Source organism: Delphinapterus leucas, chromosome 1 (genome assembly GCF_059928025.1).
Source record: "Delphinapterus leucas isolate spDelLeu-1000000601 "Yukka" chromosome 1, BTC_Dleu_Yukka2, whole genome shotgun sequence".
Taxonomy (NCBI): Eukaryota; Metazoa; Chordata; class Mammalia; order Artiodactyla; family Monodontidae; genus Delphinapterus; species Delphinapterus leucas.
In genome coordinates, this window is record NC_143129.1 from 60,730,407 (window position 1) to 60,747,232 (window position 16,826).

A 16,826-nucleotide genomic window follows, 5' to 3' on the forward strand; every position below is an offset into this window, starting at 1 on the left:
CCCTTCCGGACGCAATGCTGACACCACGCCCACAGTGCTTTCTAGGGCACCCCGCTCTGCTCACAGCATTCTCCCCGTCGCAGTGCCCACTGTCGTGGTCTGTCCCCATGGTCATCCCCACCACACTGCGAGCAGGGGCTGTGTTCTGCTCATCGAGGCTTTGCTAGTATCTTGCGTGCAACAGGCAATGGCTCGGAGACTTTATCAACTGCTTGTGATACTTCTGTCCTCGCTTTTACCCTAGTGCCTGGCTGTGCCATCTGTCCCTTCTATGACAGCTTTTGTTTTCTTTGGTTCGTTCTATCCGGTAGGAATTGTCCCTTAAGCTTCAAAACCCTGATGGCTCATAACCTGGCTCTAAGAAATGTGTCGGACCCTTGAAAAAGCAGGTCTATCCAGAAATCTATTCTGGGGCCTATATTCAGCTACCAGAGCAGGAGTTGCCAGAGCTGGTCATGTTAAAATGAGGTCAGGCACAGAGATTTAGGTCTGGAATGTTCTCCTCAGTCAGACAAACATCCTTTGAGAATGAGCTTCCCACCTCCTGCACTTTCTTCTTTGCCCCAGTGGAATCCTTGAAGGGTCAACTGAGGTTTTCTCTGTCCTGTCCCTTCAGGGCAGCAAGGACCCTACGGGCAAAAGAATGCAAGAAACAGCTCCCATTTCCCACAAGCCCTCTTCTTGGCCAGCGGTGGGAAAACACCAGGGTTGGTGAACACGGACGGGGCTGTGCTGCTGCCACCATCACAGACGCCTCCTGAGCAAACAGGCCATCAGAGGGTGCCCCCTGCGCCACCAGAGCTACTCAGAGAGCGGTCACCCATCCAACAGCAGCCCTGGCCCAGAGCTGCTGAGTCAGAAGGGCTGCGGCCCAGCAATGCTGCCCCACCAGGCACATGTGACAAGTGCAGTTAAATTTGGGAAGCACCACCCACGATGCACCCGACCCCACCCCCGCTCTGAATCATTCCAGGGTTTGATCCACTTTGCAAAGGAGGCTTTTCTTTTCTAAAGAGGCTGCACCCACTGGGATGAGCACAGGGCTCCCGAGCCACCAAGGTGAGAACTTCGTGTGCAAACGGGAGACCAGAGGCCTCGGAACTGAGAAGCTGTGAAAGGGAGCTTTAAAACGGACAAGGAAATTAGCTCAGCCTCCAGCCCTGAGGAAGTTGGATCAAACTAAAGACATCTGGCCAGTCTCTGCAAATATCTACTCCTCAGAGAGGCCCGTGGAGTCCCCCACTTCTGCCACCAATCTCCCCCTCCATCTCTTAATCCTACTATAATTTTCTTCCATGGCACTCATCACTTCTGGGAATTGTACGTGTATCTGTTTTTTATTGTCAGTCTCCACAAGTAGAATATAAGCACAAGAGCAGGAATCTTGTGTTTGGTTCACTTCTATAGCAGCAGGGCACAGAGTAGAGCCCAGCACAGAATACGGCTTAATCAATATTTGTTGAATGAATGAGTTAATGAGTGGATGAATGACAGCACACATAATCCAGTAGTGCAAGGACCACGTCTGGCTTGCTTACCTCTGTGAGCTCACCACTGGCTCCCCGGTGCCAGAACACTGCCTGATAAGCAGGCAGACACTTAAATTCTCCTTGAATTGATGAGAGAGGTGCAAGCACGTTTTTAAACCACTAGCCCCAACACTGACACTGTACTTCATCCAGACCACACTTTATCAGACCGAGAAGTTAACCAGGGCATTGCTCAGTGCATGTGTATAGGGAGCCAAGGGGATGCTGAAAATTTTAAAGGTTGACAAACACTGTTTCGGAAGTATGGCTTGGCATTCGGACAGAGGTTAAAACCTGGAGAACCCAAGGCAATAAACGACTCCAGCACCCTCGAGGAGGACCGCAGCTTTTAGGGCACTTGTCTTCCTCCCCACTCACCCACTTCCTGGTTCCAAATACCATTATTGGCCATCACACCAGTCAGAGGCCAACCAAACTCCATTATAATGCACAGATGGTACCTTTGCTTGCACTTAGGTTAAATTTAGAATTCAAGTGTACTTATGTGGGGAAAACAACACAAGGCAAATGTTTTTTAATCAAGTGGTTTATTTTTTTTTCTCGAATAGGAACTTAAGTTTGTTCAATGGTCACTGACTTTGCCACAGAAAAACCTTCCAAAGTGATAGGAAAATAAGCCAAAAGGATCTGACCTTGCCAAGTGTCCACTCAAACAATAAGCCTCTGGTGCTGAGCACTTTCAGTAAACCCAGGGGTCCGACAGGGCGGGGTGGGGTAGGGGGAGGGCAGGGGCAGGAGGGAGAGAGGAGGGAAGCTGAGGACTTGACAGTACGAAAGGGAGTCACAGGAAAGGGTCTTTGGGAGGAACCAATTACCAAGAGAGTCAAATTATTTAAAGTTGAAATAAGTGAGAATTTATTCACAACATATGCAGATCTACAAGAGTGATAATGCAGGTGGCCGGAAAGGGGGCACTTAAAAATAACAGTGACATGGAAGCTGGGGTTTCCAGCATGCCGGATACTGGTCAGAACACAGCAAAATTCAAATCCCTCTTGGTCCCTTTTGGTTCCCTTTATTCTTCCTCATAACATCAGCAATTATTTTTAAAAGGGGAAGATTTATGTCTTTTTCCTCAAAAAAGATTTTACCAATTTTCCAGTGGTAATGGAAGGTAAGTTTCAGGCTACCTCAGCCCCTTGTCGTCAAACCCCCCTTTGGTGTTTCTTTTTAGACAGAAGATTTGTATTAGCAGAGCCCTGAATATATATATACCAATTTCCAGAGATTTCCAGTTGAAGAAGTACTAGGTGATTCTTTATCCGCCGCCCCTTTTTTTTTTTGCCCTAATCCCGTATGTTTGTTACTGAAGATAGAGCAGAAAACCTTGCAGTTCCAGTGCTGTCTCGCCCATACACATTGTGCAGCTATTTTTGTGTTGATTTTCAGGCCCACAATACAGGTGGGCAAAATGCACGTGACAAGGAAGTGAGCTATATGGTTGGAAGCTTGGTGACATGCTTTGTCCTGCAGGTTATCGAGGCATCTCAGAAGCCAAGGGCTATGAGCACCCCTCAGACTTCCATTAGCCAGTCATTAGTACCCACCCCACCCCATGCTTACACAGGCCCCAACCCCGGGCTGGTCTCCTCTTCTGCAATAAGTGCATGAATGGGCCGTCAGAATGTTCTCGAATTTTCTCCCAGTGTTTCCTTCTTTCTGCCCAGGACATACTCCCCGCTGTAGCCATGAGGGCGGATCTTCAACTCCACAAAAGGAATGGAGAATTCATGTCCTTTCCATGGCTCCCAGTTCACCCCCTACATTAAATAAATAAGTAAATAAAATAAATAAATAAATAAAACAAATAAATAGGGCTTCCCTGGTGGCGCAGTGGTTGGGAGTCCGCCTGCCGATGCAAGGGACGCGGGTTCGTGCCCCGGTCCGGGTGGATCCCCGTGAGCCATGGCCGCTGAGCCTGCGCGTCCGGAGCGTGTGCTCCATAACGGGAGAGGGCCACAACAGTGAGAAGCCCGCGTACCGCAAAAAATAAATAAATAAATAAATAAGCCAACATCAAGAAGAGGCACCTGGGAGAGGGTGGGGTGGATTATGGTACCAAAGAATGTTTCTTTGCCAGGGAAACTACTCCCTCTCTGCTTAGGGGAGAGACTAGGGTATTTATAAAGGCAGTGAGACAGGAATCTAGAAGCGTGCTCCCTCTGCTGGGCAGCTGAGGTTAGACAGGCTGACAATTTGGAAGTCCCCTGTGGTTGGAGGATGGGGGGTGTGAGCCCAGGAGGCGGGTGAGGCCAGAGCAGCAGCAAAGGTAACGCGGGGTCAACCTGGCCAGCAATGATCGAATTATCTTTGCCTCACTTTTCCTTTACAAAAAATTAAAGGCAACAGTAAACATATTAATTGGCCAATTGTGGAAAATCATTTTCAGTTTAGACTGTTTAGATATTAGCTCTGGGGTAATAAATAGTCTGCTGAAAACTAAATCTCATTTTACGACTTTTGAAGGGTGAGCACAATAATATTTAATTCGCTTAATAACCTTGCAACCTGGCCAATAAAGAGCCCAAGTGACCAATTTTATGTATTTTAATTTGTGAGGTAAATAATAAACAAGAAGCTAAATGCCTTGCAAACTGTGAAAAGCACATTAAGCAGATGAATGTCTTTTATTAGCAAATATGGGGATGGTTTAGGGCATGCTGGCTGCTCATTTCAAATATTTGATCTCTGGTCACAGGCTTCCCTGAGTCAGCCCACATGCTGCCACCATGATTCACGGGCACACCCTCCATGGCTCCCCTGGGGACAAATTTCTTCTTCCCTTTGAAAAATCACATAAGGATTGGGAGTCCCTGCTGCCTGGTTAGGACCAAAGGAATCAAAATGTACCTAGACTTCAGATGTACTAATATTTACAGTCATATTGGTACACTATGTATGAGTTCTGGGGAGAGGTGGCTTCCTGAAGGCTAGGATCAAGATCTAGGATGGGAAATGAGAAACCCAGGAAGGGGAGAGTTCATGGAGGGGATGGATTCATGATGGGTAGGAACAAAGATGCAATTTTTAAGAAGCTGTGAGGGAGCAGGCAGGAGATGCCTGGAAGCTGGCGAGGAATCACTACGATGTTCCCGGGGCAAGAGGATTCAAGAAATCACTGATTGGAAAGTTGCAGAGCAAGGGAGCGGGGGAGGAGCCCTCGCCAGCTCCTGGCCCTGTGTGCACACTCCTGAACTGGAGAAACCAGTTAGCACAACGCTCTGGGCAGACTTTGGGTGGCTCTGGATGAAGTGGATCCAAGGGTGGGTCTGACATAAGACAGAAAACTTTGTTTTCCCCGTGATCAAAGGACTGAGAAAAATAGCTCTGGTTTAACTGGATGAACGACTAGAAAGAATTCTGAAGTGTCTGTTACGGATAAAATGTTTGTGCCCCTCCCCCGCCAAATTGCATATGTTGAAGCCCCGACCCCACAACATGACGGTATTTGGAGATAGCGCCTTTGGGAGGTAATTAGGGTTAGATGATGTCATGAGGGTAGGTCAACCATGGTGGGATCAGTGCCCTTATAAGAAGAGAAGGACAGACCAGAGCTCTCTCTCTCTCTCTCTCCACACTATGTGAGGATGCTGTGAAAAGGTGGCCATCCACAAGCCAGAAAGAGCTCTCATCAGGAACTGAATCTGCTGGGAACTTGATCTTGGACTTCCCAGCCTCCAGAGCCATGAGAAATAAATGTCTGCTGTCTAAGCCATGCCGGCTATATTATTTTGTTACAGCAGCTTGAGCTGACCAAGACAGTGTCCATGTGTGAACTCGTAAAGTGAGATGGTGTGGGACCCATATCATCTCTATTAAGTGGTGGGCAGCCTGAGTACCTCCCTGCACTGAGTAAGGGTACAGCATTGGTGGGAATGTAGAGTGGGGAGGGGCTGCAGCAGATGGGCAGGGAGGGCCTTGACCTCAAGGCCATGGAGCCTGGAGAAGAAGTCTTACTGCCCTGACTGCTGGCATCAGAAGGAGAGGGTCAGCCAAACCAGTCTGGAGGGTGTCACTCTAGGAACACAATATGGGAAAAGCCTGGGACAAAAAAGATGTTCACCTGTCACCTACCTCACTATGCTTGGTCTCCCCGTATCTGCCATTAGGGTTGGCCAAGTGGCAGTTCTTGTACCACCAGCCGCCATGATGCGTCAGGGCACAGTTGCTGAGGGCGATATCATTGTCTCTGTCAAAGGTTGTAAACTTCCATCCATTGTGGTAAGTAAGAGCGTCCCCTGCAGGAGAGAAGACATGAGAGGGGAGAGCCCAAGTTTCATCCCTGAGGGCGTGATCAAACTCTGGCCTGAAAGAGGACTGGGGGCAGGAAAACCTCCAAGCATGAAAACGCCAGGGATCCAGTCCGTTAGGCCACAAGGAGCCACTCTTTTCTCAAAATCGCCAAGATGAGAACACGGTAAGGATGAACAGATTCTCTTTCCGGGCTTGTCACCCAAACTTCAGGCCTGTTTCTCCAATAGCTTTAAAAGCATTTTCACTTAGAGGCTTCACAGTAAAATATCCAAACACCCAAAACCAAACTCCTCGACGCTCCCCATAGTACCTGACCACCCTCACACAACTAACCCCCTTTCTGTGCTCCTGTCTCTGCTTGAGCATCCTCCCAGTCACCCAGACTGGGTCCCCCCGAGCCACATCTGACAATCCTGTGTACCCCATTATCAAGCCCTTCCTTCTGCAGATCACTCCTATACACCCCTGCACCCACGGCTGCCACCCTGGGCTGTTCTCGTCTCTCTCCAGGCCTGTGTTAACACAACAGCTTTCCTAGCTCTTCCGAAGCTTAAGCGTCCACTTTCATCATCTCAGGCCTACGTCCTCCCACGTGGAGTGAATTCCTCCTCCTGGCTTTTCAGGCCTGTAACTTGGCTGTACCCTTTGCACAATCTCACAGCCCACTAGCCGCACAGGCGCCCTCCACGTGTGAAGTGGACGCATCCATCTTCCATGCCTCTGCTCACCTGTTTCTCTCTGCCCTTCATCATTCCAAAGCCTCACCATTCCTCAAAGCCCAGCTCAACCCCACTCCTGAGGAAGATTCTCCTTATTAATCCTCCCACACACACACCTGAACTTCTAGGGACCTTCTGGGCACATAGGTACAATTAAGTGCTTCGTTAATCCTATCTAGAAATCTGCCTTAATTATTTTACTTGTATTCTACTATTTCCCCATCACATTTGTCATCCTTTTATAAGTTTACTTTTTAATTCAGCTCATAAAATGCAATAAGGGCTCATATCAATCCCAAGCGTAATCAAGTTCTGTTCCTACAATAACAATACTTCCATTTAATCTGATCTCTGAGTTACCCATCACCTTCACATATACATTCTCATTTGATGCCCACAGCAAGCCTGAGGGGTGGGTCAGGCAGCTCTTAATCCCATAAGGAAACAAACTCACAGAGGTTAGACTCTAGGAATTTGTCACGGTCCCACAGTCCACAAGCAGCAGAGCCAGGACTCAAATCTCCGACCTGAGACTCCAAGCCCAGAGTTCCTTCTGAGACACCGATCCACAGGAAGCTTCCTTATTTCAACAGCAGGCATTGATTATGCCTAACAAGGACGAGCTGTCTCTGACCATCTACAGCAGTGGTTCTCAACGTGGACCCTGACCTGCCAGCAGCTGCAGCACCTGGAACTTGTTAGAAAGGCACAGCCCCAGGTCCACCCCAGACACACAAAGCCGGAAACTCCACCGTCATACCCTGCAGTCTGTGCTTTAACAAGCCCTTCAGATGCCAGCTAAAGATTGAGAGCTTTTGTCCTGCAACCTCATTCATTCATTCAGAAAAAAATATATGTATATAATACACACACACACTGCTATGCAAGAACGGCAGCCACACTGCTGAAGCCGAATGAGTGGTGGGCAGACGCCATGAAACCTCTCAGAATGTGGGTTCATCGGCTAATGTACAACAGCCCGAATTGGGGGAGTACAAGAGGAGGGATTTTACTGGCGGGGGATCAGTGTGTAATGTACAGAAGTTCCAATTTTTTGACAGTCAAAGACTGCTTCACAGCACAGGGAGATCAGCTCGGTGCTTCGTGACCCCCTGGAGGGGTGGGGTGGGGAGGGTGGGAGGGAGGGAGACGCAAGAGGGAAGAGATATGGGAACGTATGTATATGTATAACTGATTCACTTTGTTATAAAGCAAAAACTAACACACCATTGTAAAGCAATTATACTCCAATAAAGATGTTAAAAAAATAAAATAAAATAAATAAAGAAGGGTGAAAAAAATAAAATAAAAATGTATAATGTGTTTAAAAAAAAAAAAAGACTGCTTCAATGATTCTGTTTAATCCCCTGCGGGGAGTGGGGCCTCACTTGTCAGTGAGGACAATTCACCTCCACAGAACAATATTCTGTCCCCCCGAGACCCATGGCAGGTGGCCAACCAATCCTCAGACACACAGAGCAGGAGACCCCAGCAGGAAGGACACGTTTTGTCTTACCTGCTGTGCCTCTGTATTTCCCAACTGTCAGCCTGTACCGCTCCTTGCTGGAGGCTACTCGGAAGGAGTCATATATGGCATAGGCAGATTCGTTGGCAGTCTGTAAGTCCACTCTCACCTCATAGCGGGTGGGCGTGCCTGTGGTGAGGTTGTGTAGCTTGTCGAGTCCTAAGAATCAGGAATGGAATTCCGGTAACCAATCAACCGGTGTGTGAGCACCCACCAGTGGCATCGGAGACTTTCACCCCGCAAAGCTGCCTTAGCCTTTACCTCCTCTGCTAATGGGGGCCTTCCCTACACCATCTCTTCTGGGGGGCTCATTTTCTCATCCCATTATGTCTTTGGCACAGTCATGCTTCTGAGTGTGGAAACCACATCCTCTGGGAGGGAGCGGAGGGGTTAATTGTGGGATGAATCTGCCCCCACTGACTCCTTCTCTCTCAAGCAGAAGCTGTTCTATTTATCATCCTTGGTCTCAACAAGCGGGAGAGGAGATCACCTACTGACTCTAAGGTCACCGAAGGGACTTTTGTACCAAGCAAACCACAAACATCATCTACTCTATCAGACGCTGAGTATCCAGATTACGATTTTTTAATTCTTCATTTCCCAATTGATGCTTTTGGCTATTTCATTCTCTACGAACATCTGCTCCAGAATAGAGCAGACGTAAAAGGGAAAAAACAACAATGCCATAATGACTGGCATTACTAGCAGAACGTCAGGGACTCGTATGACCTCCCAGTGAGAGCCCAGAGTCCCGATCAATCAACTATTTTTCTCCTCCTGTGGTTTCTGAAAAGTTCAGGCTGCAGGCAGCTTGTGCGGGCCTTAGATGCAGCATAAAGCCCACCCACCTGTGACAGTCCCACCCTCTCACACGCCCAGAGCACATGAGAACCTTCCCAGCGACACGGCCACACCAACGCCCTGGTCGGCAGGTTCCTCAGAGAGTCCCTGTGGCTCGGAGCTCTTCCTGAACGTGGTGAGCTTCCGCAAGCTGCCTGACCAGCTTTTCAGAGGGGAGTCTCCTGTTTGCACCTCAGCCTTTATGCATGCTTAAAGGTCATACCAAGCCAGAACTCTCTCATGGGGTCCCCGAAGCCTTCCACGTAGGTCCGCCAGCGCTTGAAGAAATCCAGCTGCCCAGTGTTCCGCCTCTGGAAGACCTGAAGAGGGAGATGGACGTTTCCCTCTGACATACCTGAACAGACGTGGCTGAGTGACAGAGGGCAGCACAGTGGACTGGGGCTGCCCTGAGGATGGACAGAGGGGACAGAAGGGAAAACTGACAGACGTGGTGATGGACTGGAAGTGGAGCTGAGAGAAAGGAGAATGTCAAGACTGCCTCTCGTGGTTTGGGCACTCAGCCGATCGCTGGGAAAGGGGCTGTGAGAGAGGACAGTTTCTGCTAGTGCCGCAGAGCTCATCTGGGGACCTGGTAAGTGTGAGTGACTTCTGAGGTATCCTGGTGAACAAAGATGCCATAGGAACCACTGAATGTAAGGGCTAGAGTTCTCAGGAGAGAGCCAGGCTGGACTTAGAAGGTGTACCTGTGTATCTGAGACAGTGCTGGGTGCTCAGCAAGTCCCCTTTCACTCTCCTCACCCCCTGAACACAGGGAGACTTTCTTTTTCAGCCTTTCTTGCAGCTAAGCTGGAACCATATGACTTGTTCCAACCACAGGACTGTAAACAGGAGCATAGCTCATGGGCTGGGGGTCTCCACACTCTCTCTTCCATTGCCCTGGGCCATGGTGCCACGGTGAAGGCCACATGATGACAGGGCAGGGCCACAAGCTGTGATCAGCCTGAATTCCTGAGTCACCACTGAGAAGTGACTTTGCACACGTGAGAAAAAACCTTTTATGGGTTAAATAATTGAAATTTGGGGTTGGTTTGCTACTGTAGCATAGCCCATTCTATCCTAACTAACATGGAAAGCCACCAGGACGTAGAGAGGAAGATGAAGCCGCTGGAAGGATGAGACCACCTGGGAAGAAAACAGGAACTGAAAAGAGAAAGTGGCCTAGAATGAAGCCTTGCAGACCCCGAGATATAAGAGCCACACACAGCAGGATAAGTTCATTAAGGCGAAAGGGGAGCAACTAGTGACGTGAAGGACAACTGGGAAAATGCGGAACCAGAAAGGCCGCTGGAGAAAGGTGTGCCCAATAGTATCAAATGCTGGTGAGAAGTCAGGGAGCACGAGGTCCAAACTGTCCACAGAATCTGGTGACACAGAATCGCCAGTGGCTTGAGCAAAGGCTGTGCTAGTGAGCGACAAGAGCAGAAGGCAAACCGGACGGGGCTGAAGAGTGAGTGAGAAGGGACAACGTGGAAACAGAGGTGCGACTGTTTCATGAGAGTACAGGCTGCTTTCTTTTCAAAACTTCCTCTATCTGAGGAAGGGAGGCAGTTCCAGTCAGAGTACATTGGATTCTTTTCTATGAAGTAAACCTAAAAAGTGCCTAAAAGCTAAACACACCTATGTATGCTAATTCCTCCTGGCCTTGAGGGCCACGCTAGACACCATCCTAGCTGACTTCACAAATGAGTCTGGAACTCCCCAAGGCTGGAGTGGCATCTTCCTCTCCGCCTCCTTTCCTTCGTGTTCATTCAAAAGCAGACGCCCAACACAAAATCCAATCCCGCCCCCCTTTCCACCATGCTTCACACCACGTGCCTTGAAGTCGAGCACTTTATCTTGAATCTGATGAGGTAGACCTCCTGATACTTGAGCATTCTTGACACTTTTCTCTGGGAAGAGACGGGGAAGGAGGAGAGGGCAGCTTGCCCACAACAATGCCGAGAGCTCCGAGTGGGAGCTCACCGCCAGCTCCCTGTCTGCTGGCCCAGGAGGCACTGAACGAAGACGGCAATGGGTGGGAGTCCTGGCAGGGCGTTGGTGAGTCCATCATTTCTATTCCTGAGCCTCAGTCAGCTTGTTGTCCAACAGGTTAGAAGCGGGAAGGAGGTGTCTACCTCAGAGGTGCTGGGAGGACTCGTGAGACAGGACATGTGAAAAGGATACAGAGCCTCTGAGCAGAACTTAGGGATCGTCATGGCGAACAACGACCCACTGCACTAACACTGCTTTTCCCTTTCCCATCTTTTCACGTGTCCGTCTTTTAGAGATGTCCCCTTCCTTTACTGGCTTCCTTCGTTTCTTTTTTCACTTATTCACTTGCGTAACAATCACTTGTTGAGCATTTGTTAAGGGCTGACTCCAGGGCAAGAATATACAATGCCATTTTACAGATGTGAAAGTTCAGAGAAGCAAACAGCCAGAGTTACACAACTAACTATTCAGTGGCTGATGCAAAGATAAAACACTGCCTCCTCATCTTTCCATGAGAAAGCCTGAAAAAACCAGCTCTACTGACCCTGTTGTTCAAAAAGCATGTCGTAAGATTCTGAGGCTAACTGTTAATTTCCTAGCACCTGGGACTACTCCTGTATCACCGACACTGGAATCCTAGGGCAGATGTGGGCGCCAATGTTTGGTTCCACACACCTTGCATCAAATTCTGTTCCCACTGATATAATTAGTTATACTATAAGGTCAGGCTCAAATTTGATCCTGTCCTCCTGGCATTTGGTCTCTATCTCTAATCAATGAACACAGTGCCCAAGCATTTTTTAATTTGTTTTTTTCTTTGTTTGTTTTACTAATGCTTCAGCTTGGCTAGGGAAACTCCAAAAACATGGTTCTGATGCTCTTGGCATCACTGTTTAGACCCAGCTCTGTACTTACTAGCGGTGTCCTTGGGCAAGTTAGTTAACCTTGACAAGCCTCACTTCTCTAAACTATTAGATCAAGATGTTAATAGCCCATTTGCCATTCTTTTAAATCAAGGCTTCAGCAAGGTCATCAATCATGATAAATCATAAAGTATAGGGGCCAGAGTCTGGCACATACATACAGATATAATAAGTGATTATTAGATCTCAATACATGTTAGCTTGCATTTTATGATATCAGGTTCCAAATGAACTGACCCACGGGGATCATTTGTACATCTTGATCAGTCAGCCTTAACTGACTCAATCAGAATCTAGTCTATTCCCTTCTATGAGGTGAAAATACCTTATAATGAACTATCTGGGGTAACAAAAGCCCCTTAGCAAGTAAGTCTCAAAGGAGAAAAAAATCTCTTTCTGCCTGGTTCTACACAACAGAGCTTCACTGCACTCTAGAACTTACTCACAGTCCTGAATGCCTAAACCAAGAGGAAAAAATGAAAATCTCATTTAAATGCCTGTGGACAGAGCCTCTCGTGTAGTCCTTAGGACTTGCAAGATGGAAAACAAAGACGGAAATATTTGAGACACTTAAGTGTTCCCTGAGGGTCTTCATTCCAGCCTCCCACCCATAGCCTCAGTTAACTCACGGCAGAGTCCTGGCCTGTTAATCAAATTGGGTTTCTGCTGCCTGGGATGGAGAAGAATCTCCTTAAAGGGACTTGAGAAGCTCAATTTAGAAGAGCAATGTATTCATAAGATGATCATCTTTCAATGACAGCAGACTCCTGAACCCCCCAAAACATGGAAACCGTCAGTAAAAGATTTGGTAGAGAAGTTTTCAGGACTCCGTATATTTTCTGGAGTGTGGTAGCTTTGAGGAGAACCCTATAGAATTTCAGTTCATATATTATCTTCAGGAGTCTGGGTGAGAAAACAAGACTTGGGAGGGGGTGGGGGACTGGCATTGTTTAGAACCCAGAGTGAATCTGTTATTTCTAGAACTGACGTCTGTGTTCCGGTAAAGGTCACTTGCATGGGCAAGATGTAGAAGGCAAGATCCTTGAGGTCAGGGACTTTTGTCTGTTTGGTTCACTGCTGGTTCTTGAGTATGTAAAACAGTACTTGACACATAGTAGGCACTCAATAAATATTTGTGGAAAAATCATGGTTACTCCCAGGCAGACAGACTAGCACGTCTCTTTCGAAAGCTTGCTCTAGACACACATCTCCTGCCCTGTGCGAGGCTGGCTTTCAAAAAGGTCGCACTGGACAGTACAAACATCCTGCCAATGGGCATCTATGGGCACAAACACAGGGAACTGGCTTCAAGCCTGAAGGGACAGAATGCTTAGAGCTACAATGGTGCTGATGAGAAGCAGCAGGTACAGCCCTGTGAGTCTGGTCAGGTGGAAGGCCTCCCATGTTACATTCTGTTCCATTATTTTTTATAAATCAATCAGGAATTTCCCCCATCCAATCCCATTACTGCCTTTCAGCCATCAGATGCAGCTGTGTGGATAATAAGTTTTCTTCTTTGCTGCTTATTAGATGGTATCATTTTATGAGTGGCTGTTCAAGTGTCTTTGGTTTTGCAGGCCCCTGAGCGAATGTGTAAATGAACATAGTTGGAGCTCTATGAGATCATGCTTTCTCCTCCCCACAGTGAGTGGTGGAAGCACAGTGGGTAGGACTGCAGGCTGGTCTGGAGCAGTGAGAGCCTCTCTCTGTTCGGGTACAGGAAGAAGGGGGTGGGGGAGATGGAAAGATCAGATTGAAACTCTCAAAAGCAGCTCATCATATAATTGGATCAGGCAGATGCAATCAAAGAAGGTACCATGTGGTTTACTGGTCCACAGAGAGTAAAACCTCCACACGGAAGAGGGACAGTCAGAACATTGCCAAGTTTCCTTCTCTCAGGTTTTAGCCTTTCGTATCAAAGTTCCAAAGGCCTTGCTTCTGTACTGTGGAGCCAGGATACAGAACTTGGACAACGGCTCCAATTCAGAGGACTGAGCCCACAAAGAGGCCATGTGTTTCCATCTTGGATGGCCTGAGATGACCCACTGGGAAGACCAATGACCCAGGAGGCTGGAGTCCTAAAATCTGGTCCCAACTTTGTTATTAACTCATGTGATTTAGCCAAGGCACTTCTCCTCTTGGGCTTCAATTTACCTATAAAATATGAACAATAATCTCTCTCACTTACTCTATAGCTTATGTGTGAGGGTCATGTTTATGAGAGTGCTTTGCACAGAGTAAAATATAGGTTAACACATGTGTAAAGGGCATTAGTAGACAGTGATAAACCCACAAGCCTTCCCAGTCATCAGCCTTAGTTTACAAAGCCTGCTCTACCCCAGGAGTGAAGTACTTCGGGCTCTATTCTGCCAGTGGGGTGGGATCTCTTTAAAAACAGCAGCAAGCCACCAAAGCTCCTCCCTCCCATGTATGAAGAAGAAATAGAGCTTCCTGGCCTGAGAAACAAGACACAGCCCAGGGCTCCGTGTGACTCACGATCCAGCCGCCTCCGTCCGTGTCCATGTCGCAGTACACCTGCAGGGGCCGACTGGCATCCCCGTGCAGGTAGACGGTGTAGAGACCACTGGCGACGTTGCTATTCTGCTGAACTTGACTGCAGTCCGAAGGGTGTGGAAAACGGGCACCAACTGGGAGCCAAGCAGAGGGACAGTGTCGTTAGGAGAAGGGCGAGGGAGGAGGGGAGTGGGGCTTGTCCCCTATTTTAACATTATTATGTTTAGAAATTAGTTTGGAACCTCCTACTACTTTGCTTCTTCCAACTCTTCACTCACATCTTTTTTTTCTCACTCATTCTGCTCTCATCAAACCCTCCAAATGTATTAGAAATAAGGTCAAGTTCACATCATTTCCTCCTCCTCCGACCCAACTCCTCTCTCACCAAATAACACTATTTCACTCCCCTCCTTCGTCTCTCTACCATGGGATGGATTTCTTTGGAACTCATGACCCCCCTTCCATTTCCCCCTGTCTAGAGAAATCCAGAATCCTGTAGCCACTTGCTCTTCCTTGGACACCTCTTCTGGCCTCTCCAATGCTTGTCCTCCACTGCATTCTTATGCAGAGTGCACGAGCTCACGTTACCTGTGGAAAGGGTGGTGGATACACTCCTGCTCCGGCGATCACCCTTAAAGGCAACCAAGGAGACAGGGAGGGTGACACCCTGCTCAAGGCCTTGCAACTCAAACCTCTGGTCCCCTCTTCCAGGCTGCACCTCCTACCAAACAAAGGAGACAGTAGACATTCATTTATCGCCCCCAGCACCCTAGGTGTCAATAGTATTCCCTGGTGCTAATGACAGAAGCTACCTGGGAGGGTAGAGTTTTGTCTCTTCGAGGGCTCATTGGCAAGCCAGAATCCAAGTAGGTTCTAGCTGCTTCTCTGAAGGGCTGTGCCATGGAGATTCAGCACTTCTGGGAGCTCTAGCTGGAAACCAGCACCTGGCACTGCCACTGGGAGAGCACCCACTAGGTGTCCTGGCGACCTCTGCCCCCCAAATACATGCTGGGGCACCAACCTCAGCCACCACTGGAAGAAACAGGCTGGCAACACCAGGCTGAGAAGTTAATGGGAAGGTGAAGCAGGCTATGGTTATCTGTGAGGCAGGGAGATAGTTGGTTTTTCAATAACCTTTCTTCTGAAACTGTCTTACTTGCTCTATAAACATAGGGTGAACTTTCCTGGCAGGACTGTCATAAGCGTTAACTGAGATAATGAATAAATCAAGGGGCCCTTCCTTTTCTCCTTCCTCTCTTCTTTTTTCCTTGTGAAGGAGAGAGAATAATAACTTCCCACTTGGACAAGTTACGAAAATGTGCTGGACTTCAGATTCCAGACGGGAGGTATAATTCTTGAAATAAGGGTTAATCAATTCATTCAATAAATATTTTTCGAACACCAACCAAGTGCTAAGTTCCAAGCACTTCAGATACAAGGATAGTCAAAACAGACAAAAATTCCCTGTCCTCATGGTGCTAACATTTATTGGGGAAGACAGACATTAAACCAAATAACATGGAGCAGATTGTGTGGCCAGCAGATATGTGACGGTCAGCTAGGAAGGAGCAGGCACAAAGGTTAGTCCTATGAAATGAGACCACACGGGACTTCCCTGGTGGCGCAGTGGTTAAGAATCCGCCTGCCAATGCGGGTTCGAGCTCTGGTCCACAAAGATCCCACATGCCGCGGAGCAACTAAGCCCATGAGCCACAACTACTGAGCCTGCGCTCTAGAGCCCGCAAGCCACAACTACTGAAGACCGCGCACCTAGAACCCGTGCTCCACAACAAGAGAAGACACCGCAATGAGAAGCCCGTGCACTGCAACAAAGAGTAGCCCCCGCTCGCCACAACTAGAGAAAGCCCGAGCGCAGCAACAAAGACCCAACGCAGCCCAAAATAAACAAATAAATAAATTTATTTTTTAAAAAATGAGACCACACATAAATTGTTCACAGATGACCAAGTTTAGCATTGTCCCTTGCACATAGGTGGTGATCAATAAGGATCAACGTGTTCATCGGCAGGTTGCCATGGGGCCACCTATCAAGCTGGCTGGCCCAAGTGAGTTGCTTCACAGGGAGGCTGGGCAGGGGCAGAAGAGAAAAGACAAGGAGCATCCAGTACCTTGACAGTGCCATCTGGGAATTGGTAGGTCAGAATATAGCCATCGATCTGAGCAGAGGGGGATGTCCAGGTCAATACCCCACCAGACTGTGTTACAGCAGACGGATGAAGGTTTTGGGGAGGGTCAATGTCTGTATATAAAACACCAAGTAATTATTATTACTAAGGTAATGAGAAAAGGTAATTTTTGAGGTGTTGGCTTATGTTTTCTCCCTATATATTCTCCCATTTTTCTTCCTCCCATCAAGCAGGTAGCAGGCTCCATTCTTCCTTGCCACAAGGCCTTTAGGATCCGTGTTTCTAAAAGTATAAACCCACCGAGGACAAGAGGATTAAGGAACAGGGAGTTGGGTGAGTCCCAGAGGGAGTGAACCTGGGCT

The 16,826-nt window shown here is 48.1% G+C and overlaps 1 protein-coding gene across 3 annotated transcripts in view; it reads right to left on the reverse strand.

Annotated features, from left to right (window-relative positions):
- Window positions 1–1,961: 1,961 nt before the first annotated feature.
- The window catches only part of TNN (tenascin N), a 55,021-nt gene continuing 40,156 nt past the window's right edge, over window positions 1,962–16,826 (reverse strand). For all 3 annotated transcript variants that reach the window (XM_030762212.2, XM_022556595.2, XM_089910851.1), the window contains 7 exons: window positions 16,447–16,577; window positions 14,906–15,038; window positions 14,300–14,451; window positions 9,112–9,208; window positions 8,040–8,207; window positions 5,625–5,788; window positions 1,962–3,310 (listed from right to left, as the gene is read on the reverse strand). In XM_030762212.2, coding sequence (XP_030618072.2) covers window positions 3,170–3,310; window positions 5,625–5,788; window positions 8,040–8,207; window positions 9,112–9,208; window positions 14,300–14,451; window positions 14,906–15,038; window positions 16,447–16,577 — 986 coding nt within the window. In that variant the 3' untranslated portion in view covers window positions 1,962–3,169. The remainder of the gene's footprint in view (window positions 3,311–5,624; window positions 5,789–8,039; window positions 8,208–9,111; window positions 9,209–14,299; window positions 14,452–14,905; window positions 15,039–16,446; window positions 16,578–16,826) is intronic.